General features: G+C 54.3%; 1 protein-coding gene across 8 annotated transcripts in view; it reads right to left on the bottom strand.

The window, feature by feature from the left end:
• SHANK3 (SH3 and multiple ankyrin repeat domains 3) overlaps positions 1 to 20,872 on the bottom strand; it is a 375,879-nt gene that overhangs the window by 185,417 nt on the left and 169,590 nt on the right. For all 8 annotated transcript variants that reach the window (XM_087764022.1, XM_087764023.1, XM_087764025.1 and 5 more), the window contains exon 13: positions 8,087 to 8,280. In XM_087764022.1, the coding sequence (XP_087620148.1) occupies positions 8,087 to 8,280 (194 nt within the window). The remainder of the gene's footprint in view (positions 1 to 8,086; positions 8,281 to 20,872) is intronic.

Below are 20,872 nucleotides of genomic sequence, written 5' to 3'. Positions count from 1 at the left end.
AGACACAGAGACACTCTGTAATAAATTCATTCACGGAAACAAAGCTAGAAAGGGAAACACAGAATCAAGGGGGTTTTGTTAACTTTTGTTGCCAGCGATCATAAAAACCACTCAGCTTAAGCACGTGCCAAGAGACGGCCTTCTACACGCCACATACAGCCAGTGGAGCCTGAGCCAACCAACCACCCGAAGAGCCCGCAGCAGTGATAGAGGTGTTGGGGGCCAACCCTGTCTTCAAATACAACAACTCTGGAGATTCACCCCCGATGCCAGGATGCGGTTTATCTATATTTGCGTGTGCACGTTATCTGCTTTGTTCAGGGAAGGGGCTGGGGTTGCCTGTCCCAGGTCAGTTCAGTGCTCTCGAGCCACGGGGCACGAGCACAAGGCACAGGAGCACTCCCCTCGGCAAGCGAGTGTGTTATCCCTTCAGATGACACTAAGCAGCCTGAACGTGCACAGTCTGATCTGTGGCAAAAATTAAACTTTAATCAGAGTGAGAAAATTTTAGGCCAGACCAATTTTTCTAGCCATAGTTTAGGAATACTAAAAATAGAGTTTATAATGCCAACTGGTGGCAGCTTTAATAATCATAGAGGGATTACTTGTTCTGTGTGTCCTCAGGGAATCTCCATCTCTTCTATGCACTGAAGTAGATTTTGACACTTCTTCCCATTGCACTGTGCTCATCAGATCCCACCCGACCTTCTTCATCCTTGATTGATAGTAGACCATAAACAGCATTCCAGAAAGCTTGCAAGACTAACAAGCTTCTTTCCTCTCCTCCCCAGCGTCCTAACGGACCTCATGGACTCATGGGATCTGATGGCCGTTTCTTGCAAACGCTCAGAGCCCCAACATCCAGACATATCCCTGGTGCTAGGGGCTGTCCAGGTGGATGCACATATCCAGCAGGCTTCCGATTACCTGCATTCATCAGGAAGGCAGGGTCCTCAGAGCTGAAACCCTTGCACTCCTACCCAGGCTTCTGGTCTCTTCCTTTCTTTTTAGGTTATGCTGCTGTGGTGGATATAAATCAAAATCACCACAAACCTGCAGCCAGCTCTGAATGGAAGAGTCTGCCTACTAAATAGCACTTCCCTCCAAAAAGCACGTTGCTCCCTGTGGTCCAGGTCTGTTCCAACAACCAAACGACCAGCAAGTGACATTTCAGGTGCCAGGGCCCACCTCAACACTAGCTACCAAGAACTGGCCTCCTACGCAATCCTGGAGAAACCCAACGCAGTCCCTGGAGCTGCTGGCGCTACGTGGCTCCGTGACGGCGAGCACCAGGGAGCGCGATGCCGTGACTCCCCAACGTAACCCAGCTCATCAGCCCCCTCCTCAATAAATGGGAGGGTACAGTCATAGGATAGTCTTGGAACAACTGTATAAACTGCAATCCAAGTTGCAACACCCCTGAAGAAACACCAAATAAAGGACAGTCGCCTTTATTTGAGACTTACCTGGGCTGTTATAGACATTTAACAAGTGAATAAATACGCAAACGGAGAGGAAAGAGGTTCACAGCTTAAGCTTAATATTCCTAAACTTCGTAAAGTTATTTGCTTCAAAAAAGTAAAATAGGACATATAAATTCTATGTTCTCTTTATCTTAAATCACTAATCCAAAGCGATGCAAGATCCACCTGGACACCACCCAAGACTGCAATCACAAAGACCTATTTATTTGTAATAGAAGCCAAACTGGGTTAAAGAGCAGAAGGGTTAATCAGAGGTATAAGAAAATTAATTGCAGGAGAAGATTTAAAGAATGGGGCACATTAATGGCAAAGCAACATGTATTTAAGCAGATACGAAACAGGCATATAAAATGGTGAGTGGGATTTCAAAAAACCAAAACTTCCACAGAGCATCTGAACAAGAGAACACAAACTGAAGAGTAACAAATTTATAAACCAGCAAGATGAGATACGTTTCTACATCAGGCATAATTAGCTGTCTTATGACACAACTGCCATAAAGAGCACAGCAGGCATCAGAAAGAGGTCAGATATTTATACAGAACACAAGAACGGCCAGAGATACACTCTGCAAGATAGAACGAAGTCCACTGACTCTGCAGCCCACCGCTGAGCCACAGCTGGGAAGCCCATGTCCTACAAACCCCATCGCCCCCATGTCCACGGCTCCCTGCGCACACACAGCCGCACTCCCTCCCTAGCACAACACTGCCTGCTCCCCACACAGCCCCACCACCTCCTCCCACCGCAACATTCCCAGCCAGCCCCTTCCTCCTGCTTGGCCAGAACACGGCAGATCACGTCATGGCTGTCGTGGAGCTTGCACAGGCTCGGCGGCCAGGACCACCGGGCTTGCTGAGCCATCAACTGGCTGCTTTCCCCACCCTCAGCTGCCATGGCTCGAGCAACTTGGCCTTGAAACCACCGTACATGGGACAAATTTGGTTGAAAAATGTTTAAGTGGCCTGAAAGTGAGTATGAAACTATCAGAAGGGAAGAGAAACAACAATTGCTTATGGGCACCTGCCTCAGGAGAACAGTCTAAAAGTAGGGACCATGGATCTTCCTGTGTGGGGGCAGGAGCCAGACAAGGACCACTGGGCTCTCTCAAGGGCCACTTCTGCGGGTCAGTGCACTACCATACCCTTTCCAGGAGCCCCCGGCATTAGCTAATCAGAGACTAATCACCATGCAGGGACACGACCTTGCTTAAATTTAGGAGAGAAATTACACAAGCCTACGGTGGAAAAGCCTTACTTGTATGTCCCACCGACCTGAAAGGGAACAGGATTGTACCCTGTCACCTGGCCACCACAGGCTTGGCCGTGCACTTGCACACGTCATAAGCAGCAAAACCAATTCTCCCAAACACATTTTCACGTCCCTAAGATATTTCAGTTTTATTCAGTTCATTATCTTTTGTCTTCCATGAGCAATTCTTCTCTTCTTCCTCTTCCATGACTCATTTTTCAAAGTTTCCAACAACAAGAGGAAATAATTTATCCACATCTCCAGAAGCTCTTGTTATTCCTGAAAAATCTTTTAACTTCCAAACACTGACTGCCAGACAAACAGCCCAGAAGCATAGCTCCCAGGCTCCCACAACACCTAACAACCTCAGCCACCCACCTAGGGTGCCTTGTGCTTGGTTCCCAAACAAGGTATCCTTCAGGTCACTCCAGGGCGCGCGTCCAAGACTGCCACGCTCACGGCAGAGCACCTTTGGTAAAGCCATGGCACAGGACAGGCACGGGAACGTACAACAGTGGATGGGGACAGCTCTGCGCTGCTGTCTGCCATCAACCCTCCAGCACATGATGAGCGATAACAACTCCCGTTCTCCAAAGGCCTGGTAGAATCCACACTTGTGCCTAATTATTTCCGAGGAACTTAGGGCTGCAGAGAACTGGAACAGCATTCATCCACTCTCACAGTCCAGTTCTTGGTAAACTCACGATGTTGGGGTCAAAGACAGTATTTTTACTGCATTTCAGTCCCCAGGAGAGTTAAAGAGCTCCTCAGATGGAAAGCAAGAACGGTCAGCATCCGAGGGCTACAAGAGAACGGAGAGAGTGAAGCAGCACGAGCTCAGAGGACAACGGGCTCTCGACGACTCCCAGCTTTGTCTGGTGCTGCAGAGGATGCTCTGGAGTCGGCGCCCACAGGACAGGGTGGCTCGAGCTGAAGAGACCATGGAGACAACGAGCACCAGGAGACGCTCTACAGCATCAGGTGGGATACTGCTCTCACTCACCCAACCCTCATCAGAGCCAGTGAGCCCTGGGATCCCTGCTCGGTGGATCACTACCATAAGGCTAGCAGGTAGTACTCCTGACCAAGTCATTTCATTTGTTAGGAAAGGAAAAATCAATCTATTTTTTCCAAACAAGAACCTGGTCACAGTGCCTTTGATGTCTCACAGCCAGATCACAGCAGTCTGTTGTGTCTAAAGACACACCAAAAAACGATTAAACCAGCCATGAGCACTTATTTCAGAAGTCAGAAGAGATGAAGCCTGAAGTCTGGAAGGTTCTAGAGCAGCCTCCCCACCAGAATACCAGGAGGAAAGCGTCAGTGGTTTTAAACGTGGAACGTGATCAGTTCACAGGTGATCGTAAAGCCGTGCAGGGCCAAGGTCTCGACTCACTGACCACGAGACTCCTCCATCTCTGTTCTTCCAACACCGGGAATAACGCAGGAGCAGCAGTCTGGGGAGGAGGCAGCTGTGTGTCACCCCTTTGCTCTAGATCACCGTGGGCACAGATAGTTTGAAGGGGAAGTTTAAAGCTTTGGCTTAACCTTCCAGGTTATTAATGGCTCCGTCTCTAACCTGCTGCATCTAACCGCCAGAACAGCTGCCTTCCTGCGGCACAGTGGGGATCCTACAGCCCAGAGTGAACTGTGCGTGAGCAGCCTCTCTTAAATGTTTCTGGATGGATAAAGAAAGTGCAGAGGAAACTAGCTGGCTGAGCATCAAACAGAAACTGCAAAACCTTCCACCAACAAAACCTATCTGTGCAATAACAACTTTATTCACAAGTAAAATCATCCCCTCTATCTAAACAACCTCCAGCACAACCGAGAACTGCTACAATAATAATTCAAGAAAACCATAACCACAGCCAACAGAAATTCAGTTTGCCATTTATTTCACAGAGGGTTAGCTTAGATACTGCAGTAGGGAATGTCAATAAGGAACCACGCTAGAGAGGGAAACCTACTGTCGGATGCACATGGTAACAGTTGCTTGAGAATAACTCCTCCTAATCACAAAGTGCAAAGAAATGAGACTCCAAAGCCAGCATGTTCATAGCGTTCCTAATTTCTCCCTAGTTGGAAGGCTGGAGATTCAGTCCTCGTTGTGCCTTGTCTCTGAACCATTTCTCCCCGTGACCTTGTGATTTCAGTGCTGGTGACTACTGGTTCTCCCCTTGCTTGGGGCACTCACATCTCATTTCATTTCTCATTATCAGTAGCAAGCAGATCAAGGACAGGCTCTCCTCTGCTTGAATTCTTTAGCTATCTTACGAATGCAATAACTGTATTGATTATTGCCCTTTGTCATCCAACAGCTACCGGGACAGTTACAGTACACAGTCAAGTCAGACACCCTAACTTTCACCGTGCTCTTGAAACCAAACCAACTCCTACTGAAACACCTCGAGGAAACCTGTCACACAACACAAGGTTCAGCGCACCTCTCGCTCCACCAAATCCAGTACGTAAGACCCATGCTTAACATCAGCATTCAGCAGAACCTTCACAGGAGCCCAGCGTTCAACAAGGAACGCAACCTCCAAATGTAAGCCTGGGTGAACGTTCAAGGATCCTCAGCTTTCTCTCAAGACATCACACCAACAAGCAGCATTTGCTTCACAACACAGTCCCGCTTCAAACAGGGCCATATGCAAACCCTTGCATGTTTTGCCATTCTCCTCTCTGACAGTAACTGCTTGCAGCCCCAGCCATCTGAAATCAATGAGCATCATCGCATCGAAGGGATGGCTGTCAAGTCCCCTCACTAACACATCTTAAGATGAGACACTGGCCCTATCGCAGCTTCCACGCCAACGATCTCCCGTCCCCAGCCTCCGCCTGCTCAGCGCTGCCCTCCCCGTGGAGATCCCTTCCCACAGCACGCTCGTGCCTGTAGACAGCTCTTCACTCAGGCGTGCATCTTCGGACACGCTTCTCCCCCAGCATCACACTCTCGGAGAGCTCCCTCCATGCAGGGCTCTCACCCTTGCACATCTCCCCAAACGCAGGTAATCTCATCAGGCAACTGCCTCCAGCAATTCTCTGACAACACTCCCCACATCTGCTCCCACCCCTCCCCAAACAGCTCTTCTGCTCATACCCACCACACTTCAACACTTCCTCCAACTGCCACCTTCTCCCTCCAGGACCCTCCACCCCCAACACCCCAACGCTGGTTTCTGAGCAGCTTAGTTAGTCCCCACTCGGCTGGTACATCCTTTTCAGGACCCTGATCTGAAGTCCTCCCAGCTGCCCATGGCAAGGCACCCTCTCAAACCGCATTCTGCCAACGCCTCTCACCGCTGCTGCCCGTTTACGGACACCCTGGCTCCCCTGTTAGCTCGAAGCAGAAGCCCAGCACCACCTCAGTCAGGGACCTTCACTTATACCAACTTCTATTTCCCACAAGCCAGGTGCGAGAGAGTTCTTCCCACCAACTGAAGATCCCCCCGTTTCCAAAAGGAGTGACGAGTCCACCAAACATGACAAAGCACCAGCCGCAGCAGTTCCGCTCAGACGGCTGGGTCCCATTTACCCCCATCACTCTACCTGTCTGCAACGCCAGGGCGCCCTGTCCAATAACTGTCAATATTCCTATCCTCGCGAAAATTAATCAGCATCTCCAAGGCAGTAAATAACTGAGCGCTGCCCATCTACGCTGCCTGGAGATCCTTCATAAGCGAGTCACTGAAGTGATTCTCTTTTAACTCTTATTAAGCCTTCTCAGCCACACATTAAGAGAGCCAGCTGAGAGTGCCTCCAGCTCCGAGGAGCCATTGCCCATCAGAGTCCGCTCTTCCTCCCCGTGGTGCTTCCCACAACTTGCTTTCCTCCGGAGATCACGTGAAGAAGATATGCAAACAATTACAGGTGAATACGTGAATTAAGGATTCTGTTGCAATTACTAAGGAATGGCATCAGGGCCACCTACTTAATGCAAATGCACGAGGAGATGCAGAAGGGAGTGACAGAAAACACCGGGTAAGCGGGTGAAGACAAGGGATGGGAAAAGCACTTCTGACCCAAAAGCCCTGTCCATCTGTTGATTCCTTCCAGCCTCCTGGAAGCAAACACCTTTACCCGCGACCACACAACGTGTAGCTCCGCACGCCAAACGGCCGCTAGCTCCAGCCACCCCGCTGCAGAAGCCTCACCATCTGGCACTTCAGCCGAGCCACAGGCACTTCGTGTCTGTCTCCTCCTCCACTCAGGGGACAAAAATGCGTCAGCGGGGGCAAGAGCAAGTCTGCTCGGGCTGCCACCTCCAAGGGGAGGCTTTCGGCACCCACAGCACAGGACTCGGAGGTCCGATGTGCTTTTCAAGCAGCAATTCAGAGCATGGAACAGCAAGCCCTGTCTCCCACTCCCGAGCTCCGATCCACATTACAGCTAATGCAACTAGTCACATTAGCAACTGCTCCAGCCCGTGCTGTAAGAGGCATCAGCAAAAAAAGTGGAGGCAGGAAGATGAAATGAAGATCCTTAAACTTTCAGTGAAAAACCATGGAATTAGCCCGCTTGCAGAGGAAGCCTTTTCTTATCCCTGGCTGCTGGAAGCTGACTTAGGACCTACCGCAGGGTTTACACGCCTTTCAAGAAGTCTGCCCAACATAATGGCCAATGCCATTATCCCTCTAAGCCTCTCACCTCCCCGTGAGCTCTGCACCGCCGTGGCTCCTCAGCGTGCATGCTTGGGAGTTTTGTTTAGGAAGCGCTTCCTTGCCCACCTCCCCCTCGCCGCTCTCAGCCCGCGCCACCGGCACCCAGCAAGAGGTGGGCTGGCAACTGGGAGCCCTGCAGACGGCCCACGGCACGAGGCAGGAGCGGCTCTCAGGGCATGCAGTCAACCCCGGGCTGGGGAGAAGAGGGTTCAGAGAGACCCCCCCACACACTTCTCCGGGGGTCCCAGCAGAGCATGGCACCCACAGCTCTGGGTCGCAGGGCGGGACTGACGACCCAGGGCCCGGCTGCAGGACCAGAGCCCCAGAGCCACGCTGAGGAGCCGCGGCCCCACATCTGGGGCCTGACTGCGCAGCCCCAGGGCCTGCCCAGCACCCCAGGGCCTGCCCGAGGGACCCAGGGCTGGAGCCAGCAGGGTCCCCACAGCTCCACTGCCCCACAGCTGGGCCAGGGCTCCGCAGCCCCCGGCCAGCTCGGGACCGCACGGCCACGGACAGGGCAACCACTGCTGCTGGCCCCCAGCCCCCGGCCAGAGCGGGACCCCCGGGCCGGAGCGGGACCCCCGGGCCGCAGCCCGCGCCCGGTGGGCGCCATCCCCGGCCCCCCACCCGCCCGACCCCGCGCCCCGGCCCCGGCCCCGCCCGCCGCCGCCCGCCCGCACTCACCCTTGACGGCTTCGCCCCGGTTGAGCTGGATCTCGCCCTCGCCCTGCGGCGCGTAGCTCTTCACCACGATGAACTTGCGGCCGGGCACGGCGCTGTACAGCTTCCGCTTGGGCCCGCGCAGCGGGGCGGGCGCGGCGTGCGGCGCGGGCTCGGCGCCGGGGCCGGGCCCGGGGGGCCCCGCCGGGCCGCCGGGGCTGTAAACGAAGACGTAGGTTACGGTGCTGATGCCCGGCAGCTCGCGGCTCGGCCCGCCGCGGCCCGCGGGCTGCGCCATGGCGGGGCCGGCGGGGCTCAGCGCAGCCCCGGCCGCCGCGGCGCCGCCCGGGCGCGGGCACCGGCTGCGGCTGGGGGGCCGCCGCCCGCCGCCGGCTCCATGGCGCGGCGCCGCCCGCCCCGCGCGGCGCTCCGCTCCCTCCGGCGCCGCGCCGCCGCCGCGCTCACCATGGCCCGGGGCAGGTGCCGCCGCCGGCGGCTCCTCCCCCTGCGGGCGGGGACGGCGCCGGCCCCGCCGCCTCCCGCCCCCGGCCGCCGCCCCCGCCGCGCCGCGCCGCCGCCGCCGCCGCCGCCGCCGCCGCCGCGGGGCCGGGGCCGGGGCCGGGGCCGCGCACCGAGCCGCCCCCTGGCGGCCGCCGCCGCCGCGCTGCCCCGGGCCGGGGGAGCGGGGGCCGGCGCCGGGCGGGGGGGGGGAGCCGTGCCGGGGGCGGCTCCGGGGGCGGGCGGGGGCAGCGCCGGCGGCGGGTTGGGGGGTCCCGGGGGAGCGGTGTCCGGGGGGCGGGGGAGAGGTTGGGGGGCGATGCGCGGCGAGGCCGTGCGGCGTTGCAGCGGTTCGCGGGCGGGGGGATGTGTCGGGGTGCCCAGCGCCCGCTGCCGGGGCGGGGGGCAGCGCCCGGGCGGTGACAGCGGTGCCTCCTGCAGGGGCCGGTGCCGGGGGGTCCCCCCTGCCCCCCGCCGGCCGCCGCCGCGCACCGCAGCCCCCCAGCACAGGGCGGGGGCTCGGGGCTGCCCGCGGCCTCTCCGCCAGCGCCCCGGCCGCCGCCGCGCCAGCGGGCCGGCCCCTCTTGCTGCCCCTGCAGCGCCCTGCTCGCAGCCCCCCCATCTGCACTCGCAGCCCCTGTTGGGTGCATACATCCGCACCCGCAGCCCCCACGTCCCCAGCTCTGTGGGGCCGTGCATCCACAGCCCCTGCGGGGCTGCCCCCAGCCACCCTCCCGCTGCCCCCCGGGCCCTCGGGAGGGGCAGGGGCACGGCGGTGCAGCGGGAGGGGGGGCTCCTCCGCAGACCCTCCTGCTGCCGGAGGCGCTGCCTGGTGATGGTGCAAGCGGAGGGGAACACACGCTGCGGCAGGAAAAGCTGTCCCGTACGCGCACCCCCAGAAATGGCCGTAACCCAAACGGGTACACCGCTCCTCGGAGAGCGGGATGCAGCCCGGAGAAAGGACGGCGTCCGTCAGCCTGGAACAGTCCGAGCTTCCCCCGGGTGCACCACCGCCGTCACGGAGCAGTTCTGCTGGCGGACGCCCGCCGCACGGAAACCAGCAGAAAGCCGGGAACGGCGACCCAACACTGAAACACACAGGCCGGCACAAGAGGCACAGCTTCTTGGCATCAGCAGGCTGCCCAAACCCTCTCGTCCGACTTCCCATCCGCAGGCACAAGGCTTCAGTAGAAGGCACTGTCACACCGGGGATGTGCGCCCGGTAACCCGCCAGCCTCAGCTCAGGAGCCTGCTGCTTCAGTACTGCGCTAAGTTATAGTCCCTCAAGGGAAAAAACACTTAATAAGAAATAAATAGCTACCCTTTCCTTATAATACTTCTAAATGTCACTCCAGTATCATTTTTAGTCAATGCAGAGATATTAAAGACCAGCTCAGATCTCTAAAAGGCCCCTTCATGTTTTTAGAAACAGTCACGAGAAGCATGCAGAATATGTAGGTATTGCAGGGAGCTCACAGAAATATCTGCTCAGTGCAGCGCGCCTCGCCGACACTGCAGCTCTGCACGCTGCTGCGTGCTCGCGCCAGCCTGGGGACGCTCAGCCCCCGGGGCCGGGCACTTGCGCTTCGGGCTGGGCGCGCTGGTGGGGGCAGGCGCGCGGGGCGGCCAGGCTGCTGGCGCACGGTGGGATCGCTGCAGCGCTGGGGCCGTGAGCCCCCTCCAGCCCTGCTGGCTGCAAGGGGTGCCCACGCAGACCTTCGTGTCAGCAAGCAGGATCCCGCTCCAGCCATTTCGCTTCCGCAAGCTACTGACTACAAGTCTACCGTCCCCTTGCAGTGTTCCCGATGCTGTTCTCAAACAACTCTGCTGCCGACGTGCAGCTACCCCAGCTACCAAGGAACCCGCAGCTCCGCTGCTGATCCCACACCCTGGCACCCTCCAGCAGGACTGCGGCAGTTCTATGCACCATCACCCATGCGTTTTCTCAGCAACAACCTTGCATCGTCTTTCATGTGATTTTGGAAAATACAGCTGCTGGACCAAGAGCCGGTCCTTGCACAAGTGACATGAAGATCAAAACAACAGCCCAAATTCTCTTTCTTGCCCCGTCCCTGGGAGTGTCAAGGTTGGACGGGGCTCTGAGCAACCCGGCCTAGCGGAAGGCGTCCCTGCCCACGGCACGGGGCTGGAACCAGACGATCTTTAAGGTCCCTCCCAACCCAAACCATCCTGTGATGCCATGAAGTCTCCATGGCTCCTCTTTAGCAGTTGCACTGGGGCAGCATTAATTATGTGGCTTGCAATCCAGTTCGTATCTGCCATATTGATTTTGTAGCACACTCATTTTTTAATCGTTAAGGAGTTATTAAGTCAAAATGTCTCAGAAGCCTACATCTATTACATATCAGAGGTACATTTACAACGAGTTTTGTAATAATTTCAAAGAATACCACCATTGTTGTTTGGGTTCTTTTGGCAGGCTCAATTTCAATTAAAGGATGTTAATTAGTTTAATCATATTTCATGTTAATGCCTGCTTGATAGAGACCTGTGTCAGTCGTGCAGCTGCTCCAGGTTCAGGCTCTGCTCTGGGAACATTGCTACCTATATTCCCAACCGGAAAATGTGAGAGAAACTACCTGGAATGGGTTTTATGTTTTCCGTCAGTCAAGAGCAGAGGATCCCTTGGCGTCTTTCCACATGAACTGACACTGTGTTTCTTCACCTACTTTATCACCCTGCGCCATAAGGCACCTTGAGGCCTGCAGGAGCGGGTTTCATCCTGTGTACCGCCTAGGTAAGCTGTAGCTAATCGCTGCTGGATCCATAACTTATTTCTGAACAGCAGCCAGGACGCCTTGTATATTATGAATAAAACAAACACTACCGCGGCAGCGTGTATTAAGTAGCTAAGGAGCTTCTTAATGTCCCCAGTGTATAATCGTGATTTCGCCGCGCGCGACGCCCACATCCTCCTCCCCCGAGACACGCAGGATGCCGTGGCCGAGATGCCCGGGCGCCAGAGGCTGCTCCCCACGGGGGTGCGAACCGGGGGCAGCTCAAGGAAAACGCAGTCACTGCGAAAGAGCAGCAGCCCTTCCTTTTTCTGCACGGAGATCCTGCCCTTGGTCATCACAGGGCTTTTCTCTTTATGGCGGTGGCCCTTCACCTGAAACTCGTCCGTTCGAACTGGACATCAGGTTTCACCACAGCAACTGGAGAACGACGTTGGGTACATTAGCCCAGCAGTAGGTGTCGTTCAACTAAAGCGTGCCGGCAAGAGGGACACGTCTGGTTTGAATGAGCCTCAATAGCAGATGGAGGGCTCGTCCTCCTGATGTCACCTGCTGCCTCTTCAACCAGCAACCTGCTCTGGAAGCCGGCGAGCTGAAATCAGATTTCTTTGGGTGCCCCGCCTGGAGCCAGGAGGAGCTGAGCAGCCTGCACGCGGCGTTCCTCAGGTCAGGTCCTGCGGAGGGGCTGCTCGCCGGCCAGGCGCCCAGGTTTGGTTCTCCTGCAGATAAACGAGCGCTCAAGAAACACTGTTGGAAGCCTGTGCATCAGTATGAAAAGCTGGTAGCGTGCCTTTGTATAAAATTTCTGAGGTCTCACGCTTGCTCTGCCTGTTGAAAACAACTATTTGAGATGGATTTGATGTGTGACTCCATGTCTCATGCTTCTTACAGACATTTTAGCCCCCGGAAGCATCCAGACTCAATAGTGCCTGGAGATGGTGATGGAGACCTGAGCATCTGACAGGGTGCCTCCATCAGAAACAGTGTTGGGTCCCGGTACAGAAGAGCTTCCTCACGAGAGCGGACACTTACAATGATCACCTCAACAAGCCACAGTCACTTCTGAGGGAAGACAGACTTCCCTTCCACGGCCTGGTGGCAGGTTCAAATCACCGCAAGTGAATTAACGGACCGTAATAGTCCCCACAATTACTTCAAACACATCAGGCAGTCCCAAATACCCAGGACGGTTGCTTTAATTTTCACGTGCTCTCAAGGGGCTGATCAGAAGAAAATCACTCTGTGTCAGGTGAGTTCTGGCTGAAGGATTCTCATTTTAGGTTTAAACAACCCTCCTCCTCCTCCCTTCTTTGGGCAATTCCTGCCCCCCACCGTCCTGGCGGAGCCCCTGCAGCCGAGGTGCAGGCACGCCGGTTTTCGGAGAGCACAGCCGATGATCCATGGGCACTGCAGCGTTTGCTGCCACAGCGCCGGCCGTGAAGGTAGGGCCAGGGATGTGGCAGATTCAAGCCAACGAGGCTGTGCCGGAGCTGTCGGAATCACTCAGGCTTTGTCTTGCCACATTTCCCCATATCTCTGGGAGGCAGAGAACATACTCAGGTGCTTTGCACATTATCACAGAAGTATCTATTACAGATCCTGATTTTTTTTTCCCCCTTGAGAGCTGCATATCAGATTTTTTGTTGCCTTAGGATACAGAAAAGTTTTTGCATGGGGGAACTTCCTACTCTTTCAAAATGTGCTATAAACTGAACCCTTCAGGAATGAAATGTATTTGGCAGCTTTGCAGGTGACCAGTTAGCCTTTCCTAGGAACTGTATGGCTCTTAAATTGTTCTTGTCCACAAGGCGCCGACCACAAGAGCATGCTTTTTCTTTTTTGCTTTTTAAATGAGTTGTCTGTGGTGCTGGAGTTGCCTTTCACTTCAGCCAGGGAAGGAAGGATTTGTAAGCTGCTCCTCTCACCCTGAGAACATTTACGTGCTCTGACACATACTCTGCACCCACGGAGTACCTGGAGATGATTTCTCTGTAGGAGCCCTCCTGGAGACATCTGTACCCAAAGCTTGGTGGGAAGAAGCACACAACGCATGCCCTGCCACGGGTCTTCCAGCTTTGTCCAGCGGCGGGAGCTGTAGTGATCTCCTTTGTGAGGTGCACTCGCAGTGTTCAGGTAAGAGATTTTGCCATCACCCAAGCAGCAGTATGAAGTCCACCAGCTCCTTATAACCTGGTACCCTTTGACAGAATTTGACTGACAACCAAACATTGCTTCTCGATTATGGCTCTTACTATGCGTTCTTCGGAAGAAATGCTATTGCTGTTCTGGAGTTTCAAATTGTTACTACAAGCGTGGCTGACAGATACAGAAATAGACTGGGTTTGATGGAAACGGTTTCAGCTCCAGCAAGAAAATAGCAGCTTCGTCGCTTCTAAAACTTTCCCAGATTCACAGAATCGAACAGAATGGTTGAGGCTGGCAGGGACCTCCCGTCCAACCCCCTGCTCAAGCAGGGACACCTACAGCCAGTTGCCCAGGACCACGTCCAGATGATTTCTGAACATCTCCAAGGAGGGAGACTCCACAGCCTCTCTGGGCAGCCTGCGCCAGTGCTCAGTCAATCTCACAGTAGAAAAAGCGTTTCCTGATGTTCAGAGGGAACCTCCTGTGTTTCAGTTTGTGCCCACAGCCTCTGGTCCTGTCACTGGGCACCACTGAAAGCCTGGCTCCGTCCTCTCTTGGCACCCTCCCTGCAGGTATTTACACACATTGATGAGATCCCCCTGAGTCTTCTTTTCTCCAGGCTCAACAGCCCCAGCTCTCCCAGCCTTTCCTCATAGGAGAGATGCTCCAGTCCTTTCATCATCTTTATGGCCCTTCACTGGACTCTCTCCAGTATGCCCATCTCTCTCTTGTCCTGGGGAGCCCAGCACTGGACCCAGCACTCCAGGTGTGGCCTCACCAGTGCTGAGCAGAGGGGAAAGATCACCCCCCCCTCAACCTGCTGCAGATGCTTTGCCTAACGCAGCCCCGGATGCCATTCACCATCTGTGTGGCAAGGGCATGTTGCTGGCCTGTGTTCAACTTGGTGTCAGCCAGGACCCCCAGGGCCTTTTCTGCAAAGCTGTTTTCCAGCTGGGTGCCCCCCCCAGCATATATTTGGGGTCAATGGGAATTTCCCTTGGCTGTCAATTAGATATTTTGGGAGCAATCTTGAATTCAGAAATGGCAGAAATCTTCAGAGATACTCTGCCTAGGGTATCACCTGGGTCAGACCTGACATAACAACCAAAAGACACAGGTTCTGTCCAAAATTCAGGAGGCGGTTTCTGACACCGAGAGCTTTATGCCTCACTGCTGGGCTCCCTCCAGCCACAGAAGCAGAGCAGGACCCCCACCCTCTCCCCCCACGCACCCTCCGAGCCGGGTAACGAAGCAGGCCTGGGCTCATATTCTGGGGCTGACTGCTACTGCTCTTGCACAAAATGACGTTATTCCTTTCTGTTCCTAGAGCACGGCTCATTTACCTTGCTGTTCAGTCTGCTGAGAAACTTCTCGTCTCAGATCATCTCTGCACAACGAAATGAGAATAGCACAGTCACCTGCTAACGAGAGCCAATTAGTGGCAGATTCACGCTGTTTGGGAAAAGGGAGGCAATGGGAGAACGGGAGTCACTTCCCTTCCCTGCTCCTCCTCAGACGGCCGCCAGACCAGCGCTCCAGCTAATTAGCACGGGGGCCTGAGCAATGATGTAAAGCCGGAGTCGTGGAGCCCTCGGTCAGACCACGGCATCCGCCGGGAGCTCGGCGGGGCTGCTCCTCCCGCCGCCGCGCAGTGAGGACGGAGCACGGTGCTGCACCGCGCAAGGGAAACGCAGCGCGGGACGACGTCAGCCATGCGGCCAGCGACCGAACGTGAAAATCCTCAGAAGAGGAGCATTCAACCAAGCAGCACCAGCAATCGTGACCTACAAGATGCTTCCGAAACCTGGTGTGAGCGTCTGCCGCCAAGGACACACTGACAATGGCCACGAGAGCTGGCCAAAGCAACAGCTGGGAGAGGTGCTGCAGGCACCTTCCTCCACTGCAGTGATCAGTCTGGATGTTGAACCAGCTCCCCTGAAGTATAAACGCTTCCACCTGGCTGTGGCTGCAGCCTTACAAACGCGTCTGGAGAAGACGGAGCGGAACTGGAAACCCGAGAGAGACAATTAATTAAAAGGTTTTGTCTCCCTTTATATAATCACAGATATTGATTCACTCTTTAAAGCACTCGGTGTGCATCCCAGCCAGTGAAACGTCCCCAGTGGTAGCTGGATTTGTGCCTCTCCATCCTGACAGCTGAAAGTGTTTTATATCACTGGGTAGCTCCATCAGATCTTAGAGAGTCCTACTGAAAAGACAAAATATAGTTTTATCAGTTGACAAAGAGGATAACGGATTTCTGAAAATTATGCCTCTAATCCCACCTATCCTGCAAGATCACAGTCCTCAGGAATTTGGACAACCTGTCTGATAAGCCTAGTAAATGCAGGAACAGGCAACTACCGTGAATTAACATGCACCTCACTCTCTGGCAGATGCTCTTCCCAAAGGTGAGAGAAAGCCTGGTTCTGTTAAAGGTGCACGACAAGCTTACGGTAGATAGTAACTGAAGGGAGCGACCAGAGGATTACCAAACCCCACACCGCGCTGGGGGATGGAGGCAAAGGTCCAGGTGGATCCTCGCAAGCTGCTGCTGATCAAGACAAGCTATTTCAAAAATTTTGGAAAAAGAAGAATCGCTTCAGCAGTGTCTCCTGGTCAGCGTTACCCAGGAGTGACAGGAGATGATTAATCAGTCCCTCCCTCCTTTAGGCACCATGAACCTTCCAATCCCAGAAGGTCTGCAGCTTTGCAGCTCCTAGAGGTGGAAGAACCCATGCCATGCAGAAGGCAGGAGCTACTTTGTAAAGAAGGAAATCATTTGCAAAGCCTATGACTATGGAACCTTTAACGTTTGGGTTGCTAAGCTCTTATAGCGTGTCTCAGTCAAAACCCAGTGCCCTACACACGGCATTCAGCATCTGCTGCATGCAACTGGTTTTGGGGTACACGTTCTGTTCCTCATAAACAAACGTTCACATCACCACCTCCCTGTACATGGCCAGACACTGAGCAGACCTAGAGGTCTAGAAGGACCCTTTCTAGAAGGTCCCCCCCAGGTGCCCAGGCAGCTCCACAGAGCACCATGACAAAGATTGAGATAGATCTGGTTACTCCAGCACAACTGGTAAACACCTTCTGACTCCGCAACCCACCTTCTGCCTTCACTAAAATTACCTTGGGAAAACCGTTTAGATCGTACAGGCACCTGGAGCAAGAACCACAAGGAGAATGAGTGGAGACTTTGACACTGTAGTCTGAAACGCTGGTCCTCAAAATTATTCAGCTATTGTCACATCTTCAGAGACTGACACCTACAGCGTTTCTCCAGCGTCGTCAGTAGCATCCCCAGACTCCCGAAGCGCTGCTCAGGATATCTCAGCCTGGACTGTGTGCACAGCACACGAGCTGCTCCGGTGTCATCAGCTACTGCTCCTTCCCCTGACTTGCCAGCACATCCAAACCCTTAGCGAGCCCTGGCAACTCCCACCAAACACAACAGATACGACAGGAGTCGCAGACTGTGCTTTTTACCAAGAGTTTACTAAACCATCCAAATTCTCCATCAAAGCCACTGAGCTACTGGATAAAAGGGGGGGACACGGCACCCCCAACCTCTTACCCTCCCCACCGGTAAGGACCAGCCCATCAGCCCAGGAAGGGGCCAGGGCTCAGACTGCCAGGTCATGGGAGGAGGAACCAGTTTGCAGCAAGGCAGCTGCAGGGCGGCTGAAGTAATTAGGATGTTCCCTCCTGCAGTGGCATAGCGCAGCCCTCTGCTCCCACCTTCGTAGGCTCTCAACCGCCTCACGTCAGGAGCCTGGACACCTCAGTGGGCAACTAGATGCCATTCGTTTTGCCACGCACTTCAAATTTGGTACCACAGTGCTGGTTGTTGCAGTGCCTACCGACTTCTGTAATGCTGCCTCTTTGAATACGCCACACGTTATGGACACAATGAACAGGCTGCACACAGAGAGCTCTTCCAAACCCATCCCAGTGCATCAAGAACACCAGGATAAGTGCGTGCACACACCAGCAGAGATCTACGGATTTCCAACTTAGCAATGCAGAAGACTTCTTTATTTGCTTAACTCATTACGATTTTTATGATTTTATTAATCAGAAGCCTGCCGCTAACCCCTTGAATTACATTAGCTTTTCCCCACTCAGGAAAATGATGGTGCCTCTTGGCCAACTCACCCAAGAACAGCCTTCTTGGCCCACTTTTAAGTTCTCCTTTCTGCATTTACCGGATTCTTCAACGTAAGGCACCCTTCTTGCACGCCCTTCAGCCAGAGATGCATAGCTCACTACACCTCTGAGAAACCAGCAAAGATGACCCTGAAGCTGCCTTTGTCAAGCTAAATATCCCAACTCTTGTGGGTTTGTTTCGAGAGTCAGCACAAAGATACCAGTATTTCTATTCCAAACACGACCATCGTTACTGAGCTCTGTTAGGCTGATGCCATGGCTTGCCTGGACTAATGCCCATAGATCATTACCCTCTTTGTCCTTGCTGTTGGAAATCCAGAGTTTCCTAACGGATCCTTCCCTCACAGATCCCGCGGACTCTAGCAGTCATTTTCTATCTTTGTGACGGTAGCTGTAAGTTACTTTCCAACTCTCTCTCAATGGCGAATTTAAATAATTTGACCAAATGATATTCTGCCCACATAGTTCCTTAATCACAGGAACAGCGGCTGGGAGACAGCCACAGTTGAATCTAGAAGTTACTGGAACGGCTTGGAGCTGTTAAAGGATTAAAATAAGGCCAAAGAACAGGGACTTGCACAGAAGCGTACCCCAAGCTGCCAAAACGCCGTTCAGAATATCCCCAGAGGGAGGAAAGGCAGCTGTCACTCGGCGCAGCGTGCAAGGTCAGGCACACAGCAACCGCACCATCTCCTGACCCAAACTTCAGCAGCAGCCCTTGGTGCGAGAGGACACGGGACACGCCTCAGATCCAGAGAAGACAGCAACTTTGCACGAAATTCCCACTGCATTGGCAGAGTGTGCAGCGTACTGCCTCTCGGCTGGTCCGTAGCGCTCGTTGTCCTCTCCTCGTACAGCTGAGAGAGGAGCTACTGCCATTACTGCGACACCGGGAGACCAGGAGGTGACGGAGGGAGCATCCATGGCAGCGAGTGGGGCTGTGGCACCAGAGAGGACGCAGAGGTACCACGCTGAGCAGCGCCTGGCTGAGCACATCCCAGAAATGTCACAGCCCCTGACAGCAAAGTCCCTGCTCAGGCATTGGCTCTGTTGAGAAAAGAGCAGCTTTGAAACTTGGACTGTAAAGCGCTTTACTGTAAAGCTGGGGCCAAACCATCCTGGGTTTGAGACATGAAAACCAGCTCCAGCCGGGGACATGGCCTCCAGAGGACCTCCAGGGTGGCTGCACCCATCTCCTTGTGGTCTGCATGTCACTCAGATCCAGATCTTCTGTTATAATTGCTCTTTCATTAAAACTGTCATTGCCCAAAGACTGATCAAAGACAACTGCTGACCTGCGTGGCACAAAGGAAGAGATTTCTTCTCAAAGGACTGGCAGTTTGGGAATACTGATGTTTTCTCTTCCGTAACACTGTAAGACACTCAGTCCTGAAGAATTTCTTACTGGAATTCATGCTGCACCTCCAGCGAGGAGGGCGGGATCTGCTGGAGATGCAGCCCAAGCCAGCAGAGGTGATGAGGAGGCACCATGAGCACACCAGCCCCACTGAGACCAGGTCTGCGGCTGCCGGGAGCTGCCAGTGTGCATCTCCAGAAAGATAAGAGAGATCTGGAAACAACTGTGGCCCTGCTTGATATATGAAATAACTTTTTGTTTACTTTTCCTTGTTTTATTTTCCATATTATTGTTTGGCTAAAGCAAAATAAGGAAGAGCATAGGGGAGATGTACTCCTCAGCTGGACACGAATGCAACTTTCTGTTTGAGCCCCAAAGCAGGAGTTCAGGCATTTTGCCCTGTGCTGTTTTCCAAACAGATCTGTTTTCAGACACCCTCAGACGGCAGGGAGCCGGTCTGTCACTGATGTCCTGGAGACTGCTCGTGCACCTTGCCCCATCCCCGGTCGCTGCCTCTGCCCGAGAGACAGAGCAACAGGGTGAAGGCTGCGATGAATATCTCAGCCCCTTGAGTCACAGGGCCTTGGTACTCAGCAGTTAAATCAGCTCTTCTTCGTCATTCCCAGCCATGCAAACATAGATGCCTTCTTGTACATAACATTTGGGACTGGCACGTCCAAGCACTCACTGGTGCTAGGAAGGCCACGGTACTGGGGCTGCTGCTCAGGTCAGCAGCTGATTTCATCGCACTGGCTGCAAGGTGCCGGGGCGAAGCGGGTCCTTCCCCGCGGTGGAAAGGGGGACCGGCCCCTGAGCACAGCACAGCCGTGCCGGTGCTGCCCTGGGGGGCGTCCGCTCGGGACGGGGCCCTCTGGCACTGGGAGACGCTCGGTAGCTGCTGCTGCAAGGGCTCTCACCTGTGCGACATGGCCAAGGAGAGTGACTGCTGAGTAAGAGTATTCATAACTGAAATTTCCCTGGAACTCAAATTAATTTTCAATTTTGTTCCCTTGGAAGGAAGGATGTGTCTGTGTCAGATGCCAAAACAAGGGGATTCTTTGTGTAGGAAGTGTAATTGATTCCCATTTACTCCGCATCTGTATTTCTTAAAAAAGGGAGCATGCGTGAGTCATGCGCCTGGGCAGAGCGGCTTGTTATGACGCCTCTCGCAGACAGGCACCTGGGAAGGGGCATATTGTCTACCCTGCTGCCAGAAATATTTTGCCACCACCAGGTCTGATTCAGGATCCAAGCAGTGACAGAGTTCTTGCAGATGTGGCAGCATCAGGCAGGAGGCATCCAGAGCTCACCACGGCAGCGGGGTCACCTTCACACAGGACCTGACTTCAGCCCCAGCCACGGCATTTGCCCGGTGCTCCAAACGTTTTCAGGATCAGGAGCTTCGGCTTCTGGCAAAATGATGCAAAGACAAGGCTTGCCAACAAAGACAGCTGCAGCAGGTGGAAATGGGACCCAGCGGCACTGGAAACGGACCCACTGGGTTGTCCTCACCTCTCAGTGCTCAGAGCGGCAGTGACTGCAGAACACAACACCGAGGTTTCCACCACTAACCCTGACCAGCTGAGATCTACCAAAGGTACTGACAAGAAGCATCTAAGAGGAACCACCGAGAACAGGTCCCCTGTAGGACAGGGGGTGGTGTGGCCCATTTCTTACTGCCCCTGCTCTGCAAATGCAGGGCTGAACAGCAGATGTATTCGGGGTGTCAGCGCAGACTGCACAACACATTTCACCCACAGGATAATGCAGCATCATGACTCGGGACTGGACCGCAAGTTTGCAAGTGTCACCCCAGAAAAAACAGGGGAATGACCGCTTGGGAATATGTAGCAAACACAGCAACGACCCCTTTTGTCT

This window comes from Nipponia nippon, unplaced genomic scaffold (genome assembly GCF_047370975.1).
Source record: "Nipponia nippon isolate SJK-2023a ecotype South Korea unplaced genomic scaffold, ASM4737097v1 scaffold_3, whole genome shotgun sequence".
In the NCBI taxonomy this organism is placed as follows: domain Eukaryota; kingdom Metazoa; phylum Chordata; class Aves; order Pelecaniformes; family Threskiornithidae; genus Nipponia; species Nipponia nippon.
The sequence above is the reverse complement of the archived record's forward strand: the minus strand, read 5'-3'. Positions and strand labels throughout refer to the sequence as shown.